Source organism: Rhinopithecus bieti, unplaced genomic scaffold (genome assembly GCF_001698545.2).
Source record: "Rhinopithecus bieti isolate Rb0 unplaced genomic scaffold, ASM169854v2 scaffold_33210, whole genome shotgun sequence".
Taxonomy (NCBI): Eukaryota; Metazoa; Chordata; class Mammalia; order Primates; family Cercopithecidae; genus Rhinopithecus; species Rhinopithecus bieti.
In genome coordinates this window covers 1,351,882-1,369,807 of record NW_016814226.1, presented here as the reverse complement: position 1 = coordinate 1,369,807, position 17,926 = coordinate 1,351,882, and the positions used below count along the sequence as shown (strand labels likewise).

Here is a 17,926-nt window from a genome sequence, read left to right as displayed (position 1 = left end):
TGCACTCCAGCCCGGGTGACAGAGTGAGACTCCGTCTCAAAAAATAAATAAATAAATAAATAAATAAATAAATAAATATTTGGATGTAGCCTTTAACCTTGAAGCAGATCAGTCTACCAGTCAGTCAATAAGCTGTATTGAGCACCATGTGCAAAGCAGTGGGTATGGGACAGGAAATAAGTTGAATGAATTATGTGAAGGGGTGGCCTACCCCTCCACACCTGTGGGCGTTTCTCGTTAGGTGGAATGAGAGACTTGAGAAAAGAAATGAGACATAGAGACAAAGTATAGAGAAAGAAAAAGTGGGCCCAGGGAACCGGCACTCAGCATGCAGAGAACCCACGCCGGCACAGGTCTCTGAGTTCCTTTAGTATTTATTGATAATTATCTTTACCATCTTAAAGAAAAGGAAGTGGCAGGATAATAGGATCATTGTAGGGAGAAAGTCAGCAGTAAGACATATGAATAAAGTTCTCTGTGACATGAATAAGTTTAAGGAAAAGTGCTGTGCCTTGATATGCATATGTAAACATCTCCATAAACCTTTTTAGTGCATAAAGAGCAGCATTGCGCTAGGAAGTCCCGCCTTTCGCCCTAAGGCGGTTTTCTCCTTTCTCAGTAAACAGAACATACAATCAGGTTTTATACTGAGATGTTCCATTGCCCAGGATGGGCAGGAGACAGATGCTTTTCTCTATCTCAACTGCCAACAACCGCCAAGAGGCCTTCTTTCCTCTTGTACTAGTCCTCCTCAGCACAGACCCTGCACGGGTGTCAGGCTGGGGGATGATCAGGTCTTTCCCTTCCCACGAGGCCATATTTCAGACTATCACATGGGGAGAAACCTTGGACAATACCTAGCTTTCCTAGGCAGAGCTCCCTGCGACCTTTGGCAGTGTGCATATCCCTGGGTACTTGAGATTAAGAGAATGGTGATGACTTTTAACCAGCAAGCTGCCTTCGGGCACTTGTTTAACAAAGCACACCCTGCACAGCCCAAAATCCTTTAAACCTTGAGTCACCATAGCACATGTCTCTTGCAAGGACAAGGTTGGGGTAGGGTCACAGATTAACAGCATCTCAAATACAGAACAAAATGGAGTCTCTTATGTCTACTTCTTTCTATATAAACATAGTAACAGGCTGATCTTTCTTTCTTTTCCCCACATTATGAACAGCATCTTTAAAGCGAGATAGACTAGAATCCAATAGGAAACATAACAACAGGCCAGACGCGGTGGCTCATGCCTGAAATCCCAGCACTTTGGGAGGCTGAGGCGGGTGGATCACCTGAGGTCAGGCGTTCAAGACCAGCCTGGCCAACACAGTGAAACCCCATCTCAGGTAAAAATACAAAAGTTAGCTGGGTGTGGTGGCACGTGCCCATAATCCCAGTTACTTGGTGGGGGCTGAGGTAGGAGAATCACTTGAACCCAGGAGGCAGAGGTTGCAGTGAGCCAAGATCACGCCACTGCACTCCATCCTGGGACAGAGAGCAAGACTCCATCTCAAAAAAAAAAAAAAAAGAAAAGAAAGAAAGGAAGAAAACTGAAACTATAACCCAATATATAACATATAGTAATAAGTATGACTGCACAAAATTTTGTTTGACATAAGCATGAGTACTAGGTGGTAAACGGCAAATGCTTTCTTACTGTGAGTCTTGATCAAAAAGTTTGAAAGACACTGGCTAGTGGGATGAAAAGTTCAAATAAAAAAACTGGAAACACTTTTTCTCAATACACTCATCAAAGGAACACCAATTTTAATGTAAAAAGAGCTCCACAGGCCCGGCTCAGTGGCTCATGCCTGTAATCCCAGCACTTTGGGAGGCCAAGGAGGGTGGATCATGAGGTCAGGAGATTTAGACCATCCTGGCCAACATGGCAAAACCCCATCTCTACTAAAAATACAACAATTAGCTGGGTATGGTGGCACACGCCTGTAGTCCCAGCTATTCGGGAGGCTGAGGCAGTAGAACACTTGAACCTGGGAGGTAGAGGTTGCAGTGAGCCGAGATGACGCCACTGTACTCCAGCCTAGGCGACAGAGCAAGACTCCATCTCAAAAAAAAAAAAAAAAAAAAGAGCTCCATAAAGGCAGATACTTTTTTCCCTGTATCCCTAGCACCTATCACAATACTAGGCACATAGCAGGCCATCAATAAATAAGAGCTGAATAAATAACGAGTGATTACTTTGTTCAAGATGCCACAGGGGATGCAAGCCAAGGAGACGCAGTTCCTACCATCATATCTAGAAACTTAGGATCAAAGGATAAGACGAAAATGCAAACAGACCCAAAAGAAGGCAAAATGTAAATGGCACCAAAGGAAATGGCACGGAAAGGCAGAAGCTCATCCAAATGCATGAGAGATAAAGAGCTTTCAGAACAGAGTTCTAAAAGATGGGAATATTTTGATGCTGAATATGGGTGATGGGAAGGGAATGGAGTGCAATAGTGTGGTCCAAATGAAGCCATTCTTACAGGGCTAACAAGAATTCTGGACAGATATGTAGTTATAATTGACTGGGTGCAGTGGCTCATGCCTGTAATCTCAGCACTTTGGGAGGCCAAGGCAGGTATATCACCAGAGGTCAGGAGTTCTAGACCCAGCCTGGCCAACATGGTGACACCCCCCTCTCTATTAAAAATACAAAAATTAGCCAGCTGTGGTGGCAGGCGCCTGTAATCCCAGCTACATGGAAGGCTGAAGCAGGAGAATCACTTGAACCTGGGAGGCAGAGGTTGCAGTGAGCAGAGATCGCACCATTGCACTCCAGCATGGCCAACACAGTGAGACTGCATCTCAAAAGAAATGTAGTTATAATTAACCATTCATTAGGTTGCCTTTTTTTTTCAAGAGCACAAATCCACATTGATTTATTGACATTTCATTAGTTTAAATCCTTGAGGGGTACAGCATTACTCAGATTCTGTGTCCAATAGCCTAAGCAGGAAGACTGCTTCAGAATTTGGCCACTGTTTCCGTGGGCCCAAGTTACCTTTTCCTAGATTACTCTGGCTTTGTTTGGTTTGCCACCAGGAGTCACTATGTTGTTCTTTGCTTTGTATACATGAGCATATCTCTTGCCCAAATAGAATCCTGTTTCATCTCAGGCATAAACACCTTCAATTTTAAGAAGAGCTATATGCTCACTTTGGTTCCAGACTCCGCTTACAGCCAGCAACAATGGCCTTGGACCACAGCCTTCCACACACATTTCCTTTCAGAAGTCCTGTTCCCAGCAAGCCTCCACAGGAGCCAAGATGGTAGGAAGAGCTCAGGTTGCACTTTGACCTACTTCCTTGTAACCAAAAATCACAGACACTATTTGCATCCCCATTGATTTTAGATAGGATTTCTAAAATCAGAATCATAAGGCTTTTGCTTAAGAGTTGCTTTAGATGTTTTTCAGATCTTGAATTCCAGCAAAACTGACGCTGTCAACCAGTTTGAAGACTCCTTCCCCCAACAGAGGAATAGAATCAGCATGAGAAGTTTCCTCATCTCCCTGTCCCATAACTTCACCCTGCACTCTTCCATCAATCGAGGATCTCCACACTTCAGCAAAAATACTAGGTCCAAACTCCTGAAAGAGATGGATTCGAGGTTTCCTCTGTTTTCCCATCTCCTCATTCAGCGGCCCTGCAACTGAAACTCTGCTGTAACCCAGGGTCTCAGTGTATTGACTTACCGAGCACACTGAGCAACAGACCTATTACAGTTACACAAAGAGATGTCAGAAGAGAAACGGTGTTTGATCTGAATGGAAGACATATAAAGGGAAGTTAAGTCCAATTATGGATGCCAGGCTGCGACTTCTGTGCTAAATTTTTTTGGAAGTTAATGGGGAACTACTGAAAACGTCTATGTAGGTCAAGTCAAACAATCCAAGCTGTAGTAGAAAAGTAGTGTTGGGGCTGAGACTCAGGAAATTTGAGGTTTTAGGCCATTTGGAAGCTGTAACTATGTGACTTTGGAGAAGTCACTCATTATCTGGCTCTTATTTAAGATTAGGATAAACAAGAGGAGTTTGGCAACCAGTATAGTTAGTTAGGCGCCAGGCACCCAAGTATTCACATGCATTGTCTTTTAATTCGCTCTAAAGCCAGGCGAGGTAGGTATTATTACTACCTCCGCTTCAAAAAAGCAAGGCAGGGAGCGGTTCCGTCTTTTGCACGTTAAACAGGAGAAAAGAGGACCCCTAGCGAGGTTTGAGTTAGAAGACTTCAAAGGATTCTTGTTGCTTTAGGAGGCTACAACGGCTCCAGCAGCGGCTGAGCGGGAAAAAGCTGGAAGTGACCAGTAAAAACAGAAAACTTAAAATCATGCAAAGAAAAAGCACATTCCCTGCGGTCTAAGACATCACAGAAAGTTCGCAAGTCCTTTGGGCCACCGACTCGCTGAGTGACCTTGAGCAAGTCTCGTCCCTCCTGAGTATCAGGTTCCTGCTCGAAGGTCTGAGAGACTCGCAGGCCTGAGGCGACATCTTTTCGGCCTCCTCCACCCGGCCCGGAACCCTCGGCACCCTCTCTCCCGGGGAACCCGGGCGCAGCCACGACAGCGTCTCCCAGCGGCGCCCGTCTGCCCTGCTGGCCCAGAGGCCTCGCAGCCCGCGGGTCGCTGGGCCTCTTACCCGGGCGTGCACAGTCCCCATGGTTTCCTCTCCAGCCGCCCCCTCGCAGAGCTGCCCGGGCGGGACCGACCGTCTGCTGCTGAGGGCAGAAGGCTGGTCCGCGGTGGCGGAGCTGCAGGTCAAGGTAACTCCCACAAGCCCCCGGACGCGGAGCACTGGGGGCGGCCATGATGTCCCGCCTTCTCCCCGCCCCCTAGCTCGCGGTTCCTTCGCTCATTGGTCCTTATGAGCCTGTGACCCGGATGTTCACACGGACGCGGAGGACGTCTTGACTGCGCAAGCGAAGAGCGTTCACTGACATCCGCTAAGCTGCTGTCGCTTGGACTGTGCGGGAAAGGCGCGTGGAGGGTGCGTGGAGGGTTCGGGGAGGACGCCTGGAGGGCGCGGTGAAGGTGGGTCTGCGAGAGGGTCAGCTAGGAGGCTGGCGTCTGGCGCTGGCGCCTGAAAGAGATCAGGCCAGCTGTTGGGTGTCACGCGAGTCCTGCTGCTCTTAGCCCTCCTGGCACCCCGACCCCGAGGGTGCTGTGCTTGTCCCCACGCGCCGGTGAAGCCCCGAGGCTCAGCGGGGAGACCCCGGGTCCGGCCACCCCCGGCCTGCGGTAGTCGGGTCTCACCGGCATCTGCTACACAAACCCGGATTGGTTCCCTGGTTCCTTTCCTTCAAGTCATTGGAACCCCCACTCAGAATCGTCAAAATGAAGACGATGGTCATGTTTCCTTCTCGGGGTTCCTTAAAAGGGCCTACTGGAGAGACGGAAAGCAAAGCTCCCGGCACAGGGTCGGGCACACGGTGGGCACTAGATAATGACCGTTATTCATTCACCTGCAGCCAGTAATTATGGGCGAGGGTCCTCTAGGTGCTTACATGATAACCAGTCATATCGGTGAAGATGATGGCCATGGGCTTAGGTTTTGGTGGCAAAACAGCTCCCCTGCCCCCAAAAAGAAAAGAGAATAGAAGAGAAAAGAAAAAGGTATAATAAAGATCAGCCACGCGTTGTGTTAAGTATATTGAAAGAAACAAGAGACAATAGGAAAAGAGGCAGCTTCAGTATCATGCATGTTGCCACTCCCTCCTGATAACAGAAGCATCTTTTCTTCTCTCCCCTTACTCCCTCCCAGAAACCCTGACACCCTTTCCATTTAAATAGCAGCACTCTAGGCCTCCAACATCCCGGAGATAAATATTCGAGTCCACATGCCCCTTCTTGCCTGGAAAGAGACAGAACCTAGCACCAGCCAGGCCCCTGCCCTTCCCTCATTCTGCCAGTTTCCTGAGCCTCAATTTCCTTATCTGTAAAATGGGAATGATAGCCTAAGGCATAAGGTCCGAGGACCTCATGAGATCAAATGTGGGGCCTGGCACACTGTAAACATCGAATCAACCAGATTTTCTTTGCCCAAACAACTCTCTTTTCTTACACTTTCTTCCTCGTTATTCTTCTGAGTATGCCACTTGTAAAGGATAAGCCATGAAGTTGCCCTACAGAGTGCAAGATAGTTGCAGTATTTGAGAGCCTATTGTGTGTGAGGCCCTCGAGGATGGCAGAGGGCACAGGAGGAAAACAAAGTCACATGCTTTACCCTCAAACAAAGGGCTGTCTGTGATAGTTACAATGTATATGTTTAAGGCTCTCTGTGATAGTTACAATGTATATATTAAAGGCTGCCTGTGATAGTTACAATGTAGACGTTAAAGGCTACCTGTGATAGTTACAATGTAGACGTTAAAGGCTACCTGTGATAGTTACAATGTAGACGTTAAGGGCTATCTGTGATAGTTACAATGTATATATATATTAAAGGATGTGGTAGTTACAATGGATATATTAAAGGCTGTGTAGTTACATGTACATATAAAGGCTGTGATAGTTTATATATGTATATATTAACAGCTGTGATGGTTATAATGTATTATAATCATTAGTGAAGGCTGTGATGGTTATAATGTATATAATAAAGGCAGCTGATAGTTACAATGTATATATTAAGAGGCTGTGGAGTTACAGTGTATATGGCTATATTAAAGACTGATAGTTACAATGTATACTAATGTATTGAAAGGCGTGGTATTAAACAATGTATATTAAAGGCTGTGGTAAGTGTACAATGTATATAATATACTGAAAGGTGTTAGTTACAATGTATATTAATGCTGTGATGTAACAATGTATATATGAAAGGCTGTGGTAGTTACAATGTATAACATATTAAAGGCTGTGAAAGTTACAATGTAATATACGAAAGGGCCTGTGGTTAGTTACAATGTATAATATATTTAAAGGCTGTGATAGTTACAATGTATATATGAAAGGCTGTGGTAGTTACAGTGTATAATATATTAAAGGCTGTGATGATTACAATGTATATAGTAAAGACTGATGGTTACAAGGTATATATTAAAGTCTGTGATAGTTACAATGTATATAATATATTAAAAGCTAAAAGCTGTGATAATTATAATGTATATAATACATTAAAGGCTGTGATGGTTATAATGTATATAATATATTGAAGACTCTCTGTGATAGTTAAAAATGTATATATTAAAGGCTGTCTGTGATGGTTACAATGCATACAATATACTGAAGACTGAGAAGTCCGACAGTGCATATACTGGTTTCCTTCTCTTTAACCCAGTATTTATTGAATTTATTGGATCATATAGATTTTTGGCTTTGGAGATTTTTCTGTGGCCTTTGGCCGTGCTATTCAACAGTGTTTCTTGTGCTCCTCTTTTGGGCACAGGAGGATTGCATCTCCCTGCTCCCGTCCATGTGACTTTCTTTAGTCAACATATTGTGAGCAGAAGAGATATGTGTCACTCTGAATGAGAACCTTTAAGAACCATATTTCTCTCATCATGCCGTGGCAATCAGCGATCCTCCAATGGTGGGGCAGCTACAGTTTGGGTCTGGGAGTGAAGCCCAGCCATGTCTCCTGGACATACAGCACGAATGAGAAATAAACCTTTTGGGTTTTGCTCGTTAATGCAGCATAACCCAGCCTATCTTATATGATAATACCAGCTAGAAAAAACCAGCATCCCAGAAAACCTGGTTTACAAAGTGCTAATCTCATCCAATCAGAATTAGAAGTGCAGTTTAGTGACTAAGCTAGTTTCCTTAATAAAAGCCTGGCTGAGTGCAATGGCTCATACCTATAATCTCAGCACTTTGGGAGGCCGAGGCAGGAGGGTTGCTTGAACCCAGGAGTTCAACATCCATCTAGGAAACAGACCCCATCACTACAAAAAAAAATTAAAAAAAAAAAATAGCTGGGCATAGTAGCATGCACCTGTAGTCCCAGCTACTCCGGAGGCTGAAGCAAGAGGATTGCTTGAGTCCAGGAGTTCAAAATCAGCCTGGAAAATAGTGATACCCCATCTCTACCAAAATGATGATGATGATGATAATAATAATAATAATAAATTAGCTTTTAATTTATTTAATTAAAACCTCCTCAGGAAGCTGAAGCAGGAGGATTGCTTGAGCCCAGGAGGTGAAGGCTGCAGTGAGCTGTGATTTTGCCACTGCACTGCACCCTGAGCAACAAAGCAAGACCTTGCCTCGAAAAACAATAAATAAAAACCACCCCAAATTTAATCGGCCATGGGGAGGGGAGACTGGATCTTCCCACTGGAATCATCCACCTATTAGTTTGGGACACCCCTTGGGGTGCCCTTGTTCGTCACCTTCCCAGGGGCTGAGCGCCCTGAGGTGAGGGGCTCATCTCATTGCCTCTATCACCCAGCACCGGACCTCTGAGGACTGAAGGTGAATCAGTGAGAGGAGCCTGGAAGGGCATTCCCTGGGTGGAGGTCCCCTCGGGGAACAGGGTGACTCAGGGAAGAAGCTCTGAGCTGCTGGTGGGACTGCAGGAGCTAGAGAGGGTGTGCTGGGAGGGAGTCTGGGGCAGAGGAAGGCGCTGGGTTTGTGGCGGGGCCTCAGTTTGCCCAGCAGCAACGTGGGTCCACTCAGGAAGCAGGGTGACTCCAGGGAGAGGCTCTGAGCTGCTGGCAGGGCTTCATGGGCTGGAGGGGGTGTACTGGCCAGGGAGGTTTGGGGCACAGGAAGGTGCTGGGGGTGTGGCGGGGCCTCAGCTTGCCCAGCAGGAATGTGGAGAGCAGATGGGCCCAAGGCTGAAAACAGGCCTCGGCCCCCAGAGGGAAGCTGATGCAGCAACCCAGGTAGAAAGTACCAGGGCTGACCCTGGCAGCGGTGGGCTGGGGACAAAAGACCAGATTCCAGAGATGGCAGCGGAGGCAGCACTGGGACCAGCTGGAGTTGGGGTGAGGGGGTCTCTGAGTCCCCAGCTCCAGGCTTGGGTGGCTTGGGAGCTGCAGAGCTGAGGTGCTGTGAGCTGGAGGGCTTGATGTTGAGGGGTTGCTGGTGTTGAGTGGAGCCAGAAGGTGGGTGGTGGGTAGGTGGCCCCAAATCCCACCACAGTCAGAGACTGAGGACCCAGGTCCTCAGGGGGAGCACAGCCTTCCCAGAGATGGCTGTGCACACTCTGCACAGTGGCTGCGGCTGGGCCTTGGTGACAAGTGACAAGCTCGGTGTCCAGGATGGAGACAGGGTGCCTGAGAGTCTGGGGTTGAGGAAGCAGGGGTATTCTAGGAGGGTTTGGTCCCTACTGCCCTGAAAAGAGCCCCTGGGCTGCGGCAGGGCCGTCCAAGGAGTGAGGCCGTAACCCCCTAGGGAGGCCTGTCCTAGAGGAGCTTGGCTGTGAGGGAGGCAGGGCGTATGGGGGCTCCTTGGAAAGGACGGAGACGGGGAGAGCCCTTTAAGAATCACATTTATTAGGAGTTATTTTCTCATGCTGAAAGTAATGCATACTGTTCACCATAGAAACTTGGGCAACACATACAAGCATGACAAATAAAATACAATTACAAATAACAGCCTAATGATAACTGCCATAAGGGTTTCAATATATATCTTTATAGTCTTTTTTTTTTTTTTTTTTTTGAGATGGAATCTCACTGCATCTTGGGTCACTGCAAGCTCCGCCTCCCAGGTTTAAGTGATTCTCCCACCTTAGCCTCCCTAATTGCTGGGATTACAGGTGCCCACCACCATGCCCAGCTCATTTTTGTATTTTTTACTAGAGATGGGGTTTCACCCAGGCTGGTCTCGAACTCCTGACTTCAAGTGATCCGCCCCCCTCAGCCTCCCAAAGTGCTGCGACTACAGGCATGAGCTACCGTGCCCAGCCCTCTTTCAGTCTTTTTACATACACACAGATACATATACTCACCTACACACTTTTTTTTTTTTTTTTTTAATAAAATCAGGCTCATACTCTGCAGTAAGTTTTGCTGTTTACCAAACGAAGAATGTTGGACCAGGCATGGCAGCTCACACCTGTAATCCTAGCACTTTGGGAAGCCAAGGCAGGAGGATCACTTGAGCCCAGGAGTTGGAGACCAGTCCGGGCAACACGGCAAGACCCTGTCTCTACAAAAAAAACTAGCTGGGTGTGGTAGCGTACCCCTGTGGCTCCAGCTATTTGGGAGACTGAGGTGGGAAGATGGCTTGACCCCAGGAAGTTGAGGCTGCAGTGAGCTATGATTGCACCACTGCACTCTAGCCTGGATGACAGAGCAAGACCCTGCCTCAAAAAAAAAAAAAAAAAAAAAAAAAGAAGGTTGCTCCCTGACATGTAATATACTACATACTGATTAGTCCTGAAGGTGGATTCCAAAGCATAATTGTGCCATAAATTAGAGGGAAGGCTTTATTTGATAAGAAGAAATAAGAATGCATTCATAGGCTGATAAGAAACTTCCAGAGGTGGTTCAGGGAGAGAGGGAGGCCTAAGCAAAGGGTGCCTTCTGGAGGTGCAGAGAAGGCGGGATTGGGTAGCATCTGAGGCACAGGTGGGGTGGGAGACCTTGGCCATTTCTATAAGAGTATTACACTTCCTGATTTCCTTATCTTGGTACACATTTGGAAAAAAACAAATGCTCATTTTAAGAAGGCGGGGGGTCCACGCATGGTGGCTCATGCCTGTAATCCCAGCACTTTGGGAGGCTAAGGCAGGAAGACTGCTTAAGCCAATGAGTTCAAGATCAGCATGGGTAACATAGCAAGGCCCTGTTTCTACTAAAAATAATTTTAGTAATAAAAAAATAAGAAAGAAGATGGAATTTTTTTTTTTTTTTTTTAGACAGAATCTCACTTTGTCACCCAGGCTGGAGTGCAGTGGCACAATCTTGGCTCACTGCAACCACCGCCTCCCGGGTTCAAGCGATTCTCCTGCCTCAGCCAACCCAGTAGCTGGGATTACAGGCACTTGCCACCATGCCTGGCGAATTTTTGTGTTTTTAGTAGAGACGGAGTTTCACCATGTTGGCCAGGCTGGTCCCGAACTCCTGACCTCAGGTGATCTGCCCACCTCGGCCTCCCAAAATGCTGGGATTACCGGCATGAGCCACTGCACCCAGACTGAATAATTTTTAAAAGCAGAAAGAAAATAAGTCCCATGGTATCCCATCAGCCATTTAATATATTTTTTCCTGATGACAATCACAACACCCATGTATACATCTGTGCATATGGAAATATATTGGTTATTAGAAAATACTGTTGGCTGGGCACGGAGATCGCGCCACTGCATTCCAGCCTGGGCCACGAGAGCAAAACTCCATCTCAAAAAAAAGAAAAGAAAAGAAAAGAAAATACTGTTAAAGTTTAGTTATATCTGCTAATGACTGAAGATGTGGTGCTAACAGAACGCCTATTGGGAAACTTGGGAAAAGAAACTTGTAACTTTTTTTTTTTTTTTTTTTTTTGAGACGGAGTCGCTGTCACCCAGGCTGGAGTGCAGTAGCATGATCTCGGCTCACTGCAAGCTCCGCCTTCCGGCTTCACGCCATTCTCCTGCCTCAGCCTCCCGAATAGCTGGGATTACAGGCACATACCACCACGCCCAGCTAATTTTTAGTAGAAACGGGGTTTTGCCATGTTGGCCAGACTGGTCTTGAACTCCTGACGTCAGGTGATCTGCCCACCTTGGCCTTCCAAAGTGCTGGGATTACAGGCGTGTGCCACAGCGCCCAGCTGATTTTTTTTCTTTTTTAAGGCTTATTAACATCTCACTGATTCACATAATACAAAATTCAACAGATAACAACTCTTCCTTACATTTTTATATAAAACTCTTTAAACATTATTTTAGTTAGGTGAAAAAGGTGCTCTAAAATGTAAATCGGTTATCATCTTGGTACCCCCCACCTCCATGGAGAGGTTTTTAGTTGTCAAGGTTATTATATTTGCAGGCTACCTGACAGGCAGTGTCCTTCTTGGGGACCCAGTGCACCCCTTCCCACGGCATGGGGAGGTGGGGTCATGCTATTCTCTTCCTTCCACCCCACAAGATCACACATAGGCCAGCCCACCCCCCATCACAAGGCCCCCACCCGTCCAAACACTGGTCATTCTAAGAACCTCACACTGGAGCAGTCTGACCATTAACAGGGCCATGAAATGGTCAGTTAGGGACACTCTGCGCTGGGCTTCCTGGTGTCATTTCTCAACCAGCTGAACTAACGCGTGCTGACGTATTAGACTTCAGTGCTGGACTGCTGCACAGACCAAAGATTGCTTCCTAGCTTTTCATAAAACCAACTCAGCTCAGAGGCTGGGATCCTCCACGTCACAGGCATGGGTCACTACACGGCAATGCGGAGGTAGCTGCACAAAGATGGGAAGCTTTAGCACCTCTGAAAGAATCTCCCAGACTCGCCTCCTCAAATGACTCACAAACTCTTCTCCAGTGAAAAACTGGGAAAGGTAGAGAGCCCCTCAGCACCAGCAGGTACTTTATTGCCCAAGAAGAAGTTCAGGCTGGACCTGAGGATGGACCGTGGGGTAGCCTCTGCTTTGGCCTCTGCAGGACAGTCCTCGGGGGAGCAGGGAGTCCAGCAGTGCCAGTCCTGCTCAGGTTTGCATGGGGAGGCCTGTTGGCTGCTCACTGGCGTTTGGGACCTGAAACACATGGAGAAGGTTGGCTTAGCGGCCATTCCCACTGCTACAGTGTGCAGTCTGGGCTACGATGGACCCACACTGCCGGCCAGTCGAGGGCACCATCACACACACTCTGGGAATGCAGCCACAGCCAGAGACACAGCTTCTTCCAGCCCTCAGTGCTGGGCTGATGTCACCATCTAGGTCTTCCAAGCCCTTGGCCCTCCCAGCTACCTGGACCCCTCCCCCTGGTGGACCCCTCCCATAGGTGTCGCCCACCAACGAATCCCTGAAGGGGCCTATCAGTTTCCTCCACACAAACCTGCTTGCCCCCCAGGGTGTCCTACCACCCTCTGGCACCACTGACCACCAGTCACCAGGGCTGCCCCTACTCCTCGGACTTGGAACCAACACCTCCTCCTGTCCGAGAGCCTAAGAAAGCCTCTCAGTCTACAGATCATCCCTGCCTGGGCCCTGGCAGCCCCCCTTGCTGCCTGCTGCCAGCCAGGGCCCAGGATCCATCCTCTACTTGGCCACTACTGCCCTCTTCCCTAGCCAATCAGATCTTCGCATTCCCCTACTTTTAAATCCTTCTGTGTCTACCAATAATAACAACAACAGCAAAAGAGGCCATACCTCCTGATGCCCAGCATGTGCCAAGTACCATGCTATGGGCTCTCAGAAGCTCACGGAAACCCAGTGAGGGAACAGCGATTGCCCCTGTTGGCCAAGTGAGGAAACTAAGGCCTATGATTTTCAGGATAACGCCCAACCCTGGTCACAGAAGCCAGGCCCTGAGCTCCGGCTCAGTTTTCAGAATTCAGGCAGTAGCGGCACCCCTGGGGCCTGTCGACGCAGACTGCTGGGCTTCACCCCAGAGACTGTGACTCAGTACAACAGAGGGTGGAGGACAGGGAGCTTGCATCCCCAGGCACCCAGCCACATGCTCCAAGGAGCTCTGCTAGCCCTGCCCCTCCAGGGCCCCACCTCCTTCCTGTGCCATGGGCACCAGAGCTCCTTCCCGCAGGCACCACAGTGCTATCTGACACTCCCCGGCCCTCACCCTGGCCACTCTGCCTGAAGCACCTTTCCCTACTTATCTGCAGCCTCTCTGTTCCTCCACCATCAATGCTGCACTCAAAGAGACTCATCCGACAGGAAGGCTTCCCAGGCCCCGGTGCAGGTTGGCCTGGGTGACAGCTCTCAGCAGGTGCACTGGGACCTCTGACTGATTCAGCCACCTCACATGAGACAGTGTCCCCAAACCCAAGGGCAAGCTCCTTGCTTGGCATTCAGCCAGCTATTTCTAGAATGTCATGTGAGGCCTCATCAGATGAGAGAGGTGCCCGTCCGGCTCACACACCCACAGCCAAAGTATTTACCTGGAGGTGGGAAGGAGACACATCAGCACTCGAGTGAAGACCTGTGAGGTCACCCACTGCAGCCACTGGACATCGTCGGGCATATCCGGAAGCCATGTCACCAGTCTGCAGAGATAAGACCAAGTACACAAACACACACATAGGCAGACACAACAGCTTACAACACTACCCTTTGTTTACAAAAGCTGCCAACATCATCTCCAATCTGACGACTTCCCAGCAGGTGGATCTGGGATGACAGGACAAGGATGAGCCCATCTGAAATCTCTAAAGCAAAATGAGGCCACTTCTGGTTCAAGAAAGCTCAAAGGACTTACACTGAAATAAAGGAAAACAAAAACAAAAACAAAACAAAACACCTTGGCTTTTCAGGGCTCTTCCCAGCTCGGAGAGGAGCTGAGGCCCATGGCAGCTGCTGTAAGGGCTCTCATGGTCAAGACCGTCCCCTGCCTCACGGTTTGCTGAGCTTGGTCACATGTGAGCCCAGCAGGGGCACCATGGAGAGGTGTGGCCACTACCTCCTCTAGACTCTCCATCCCCCAGACACACAAAGGACCCCCACCTCAGGGTCTCTGATAAATGCCTGAACACAGACATCCCCCCGCCGGCAGTAGTGGGGTGGGGAGGAGGAGGCTGATCCTGGGGAGTGGAGAAGGAATCTAGGAAGGCCAGTGGGAGAATGGAGCTGGCTTTTGAAGGAGGGACTGGGCATTAAAAGACTAATCAGGGCCAGGCGTGGTGGCTCACACCTGTAATCCCAGCACTTTGGGAGGCCGAGGCAGGCAGATGACGAGGTCAGAAGTTCAAGATCAGCCTGGCCAACATGCCAAACCCCACCTCTACTAAAAATAGAAAAGTGAGCCAGGTGTGGTGGTACACATCTGTAATCCCAGCTACTCCAGAGGCTGAGGCAGGAGAATCTCTTGAGCCCAGGAGGTGGAGGTTGCAGTGAGCTGAGATAGTGACATCGCACTCCAGCCTGTAGGACACAGCAAGACTTCGTCTCAAAAAAAAAAAAAAAAAAAGCTGTACGCGGTGGCTCACACCTGTAATCTCAGCACTTTGGGAAGCCAAGATGGGCAGATCATGAGGTCAGGAGATTGAGACCATCCTGGCTAACACGGTGAAACCCCGTCTCTCTACTACAAATACAAAAAAATTCACTGGGTGTGGTGGCGGGCGCCCATAGTCCCAGCTACTCGGGAGGCTGAGGCAGGAGAATGGCATGAACCCGGGAGGCAGAGCTTGCAATAAGCCGAGATTGTGCCATTGCACTCCAGCCTGGACGACAGAGTGAGACTCAGTCTAAAAAAAAAAAAAAAAAAGGATCAAAGGACATACCAGACTAATTTGCTAAAAACAAAGTAAACACCCACACAAATCTATGTGTAAGGACATGAGTGAAATAAATGCTCAGGAATGCAGCATGCAACCACCTCGTGTTTCCCACGGTGTGGCACAAAGAAAATCCCTGAGAACAAGCGCGGCCTTACAAGAAGTGATAAATCTGCAAGAGCAATGAGGAAGGAGCAGGGGCTCACCGATGAGCAAGATATTTCAGCAGGTTACTGGACTCCAGGCAGAAGGGGAGGGGGCTGGCGATGAAACAGGCAGAGCATGGGGAGCCAGTGTTCACCATCAGGACAAAACCCTACAGTTCAACCACCTCCAGGGAAAGGAAGGGCTTCTAGGAAAGCAGTAGCACCCCCAGATAGACATCCTTCCAGCAGCCTGCCTGTCACTGTCTGGGAGCTCTGCCAGGTGATGCACCTACCCTTTTCACCCTGAGCTCCAAGTCCTCTGTTGCTATATGGAAAAAACCCCAACAAGCACATGCTGAGAATAAGTAGCATAAAAAAGATGAAGAAACAGAAAAACTAGCCCAAGAAGAAATGGAGAAGGGATGATCCGGAGAACAGCAAATATTCCAAGAGAATGTTACATCCATAAAACAAGAACAGAATGCTAAGTAAAAAGAACAAGCAGAGAACAAGAGAGTACTCTTGGAGATTAAATTATATTTGCTGAAAGTAAAAACTGTAGGATAGGACCAGAAGACAAAATTTGAGGAAATCTGTCAGAGCAGAGGCAAAAAGACAAAGAGTAATAAAAAATATGGCAAATAGAGAAAGTTAGACACGGAGACAGGAATCCAACCCAGGAAGTCAAACATCTTCCTAATAAGAGCCCCAGGAAGAGGAAGAAAAAGTCTGGGCAACAGAGTAAGATTCTGTCTTACAAAATTTTTTTAAAAAATTTGTTGGGTGTGGTGACGTGCTTATTTATAGTCCTGGCTACTTAGGAAGTTGAGGTGGGAAGATCACTTGAGCCTGGGAGGTTCAGGCTGCAGTGAACCACGGTCATGTCACTGCATTCCAGCCTGGGCACCACAGTAAGACCCTGTCTCAAAAGAAAAAAAAAGAAAAGAAAAGAAAAAAGAAAATGGAAGGTAAGGAAAAACAGAAATAAGAATAGAAGATAATTTCCCAGAGCTGGAGAAGGCTTTGACTGAAGGAGTCTCCAGTACTTGTCCAGCTGAATAAATAAGGACTTACACCAAGACATATGACATTTCAGATTATAAGGGATAGAAAGTCCTAAGTGCACCTACCTGCAAAGAAGTGAGAATGTGACTGTTTCAGTCCCAGGCTTCTCACTAACCAATATTCTGAGAGGAAATGATTTTCAACCTACAATTCTAGACATGGCCAACCTATTACTGAGATGGGATAGAAAAAAAAGCACGTTTCCCAACACACACAAAGTCAAATGTGTACTTCCTTGGGAGTTTACTAGAGGCTCTGCTCCAGAAAAACCAGGGAAAAGCCAAGAAAAATGAAGCTACGGATCCATGGATGGCACAGTGGCTCCAGGAGGGGAGATGGCAGGATGCAACTGTGTGGTAGACAGCCCAGGACACACCCAGAAGGAGGTGGGGCACGGAGGACCTAGGAGTGGTCCAGGGACAAACGGCAAGACCGGAACTTCCCGATGATCTTAAAAAGCAACGGGGGATGGGCTGGCTCATTTCCTCCCTTTCAGAAGCATTTCGGCAGGAATCAGAATCCTAACCCTTGAAGAACACAGGATCTGAGGTTATTTTAACAGCTCAGGTGTTCAACTGCCAAGTCCAGAGCCACGTCCACAGGAGGCTTAGCAGCCTCTTCGTAGTAGACAGGTCAGCACTCACACCTCCTCACACCTTCAGGCTCTTTGTTCCCCCTTCCCTGGACTCCCTGCAGGCCCATGCAGGCCCATTCCTGGTGCCTATATTAGCTCAATTTTTTTCTTTCAGTCAGACCAGGGTAATTTTTTTTCAATCAAGTGCCCTCCATTGTCAGACAACCCACCGAGGTTGGTTTTCCTATCCATATATTGCAGATGAAACCACTGAGGCTCAGAGAAGTCGAGTAACTTGCCTGAGGTCACACAGCTTAGAAATTGCAGTGCCCTGGTCTAAAGCCTATACCTTTTATCTGTCTCTAATTTTACTATCATCATTATTACCCGAAAATAGAAATCAAGATCACTTGCTGGATGCTTACTATGGGATGAGTACTCCTGCACTGTGACTCAGTAACCAGACTGAGTCTCCTGACCACCCTCTGCTCCAGGTGATCTCTCTAGATGGGAAGCTGAAGTGCAGAGAGGTGGATTCAGTCATCTGGAGTCAGTGAAGCCTGTGGTAAGCAGTGCAGCCAGGATTTGAAGAAGAGCAGTCTGACTGCTGAGCCAAGCTCCGACCATTCTGCTCTCCCTGGTTTCAGAGGAAGCCCAATCAGAGGAAGCCCAATCAGAGAAAGCCCAATCAGAGAAAGCCCAAGCAGAGAAAGCCCAAGCAGAGGAAGCCCAATCAGAGAAAGCCCAATCAGAGGAAGCCCAATCAGAGAAAGCCCAATCAGAGGAAGCCCAATCAGAGGAAGCCCAAGCAGNG

General features: G+C 48.1%; 2 protein-coding genes across 2 annotated transcripts in view; both read right to left on the bottom strand.

Annotated features, from left to right (window-relative positions):
* SAMM50 (SAMM50 sorting and assembly machinery component) overlaps positions 1-4,852 on the bottom strand; it is a 45,039-nt gene extending 40,187 nt beyond the window's left edge. The window contains exon 1 of the mRNA XM_017850010.1: positions 4,641-4,852. Within this exon, the coding sequence (XP_017705499.1) occupies positions 4,641-4,661 (21 nt within the window). The 5' untranslated portion in view covers positions 4,662-4,852. The remainder of the gene's footprint in view (positions 1-4,640) is intronic.
* Positions 4,853-11,717: 6,865 nt separating this feature from the next.
* PNPLA3 (patatin like domain 3, 1-acylglycerol-3-phosphate O-acyltransferase) overlaps positions 11,718-17,926 on the bottom strand; it is a 24,338-nt gene continuing 18,129 nt past the window's right edge. The window contains exons 7-8 of the mRNA XM_017849999.1: positions 13,993-14,162; positions 11,718-12,631 (exon numbers count right to left, since the gene is read on the bottom strand). Coding sequence (XP_017705488.1) covers positions 12,403-12,631; positions 13,993-14,162 — 399 coding nt within the window. The 3' untranslated portion in view covers positions 11,718-12,402. The remainder of the gene's footprint in view (positions 12,632-13,992; positions 14,163-17,926) is intronic.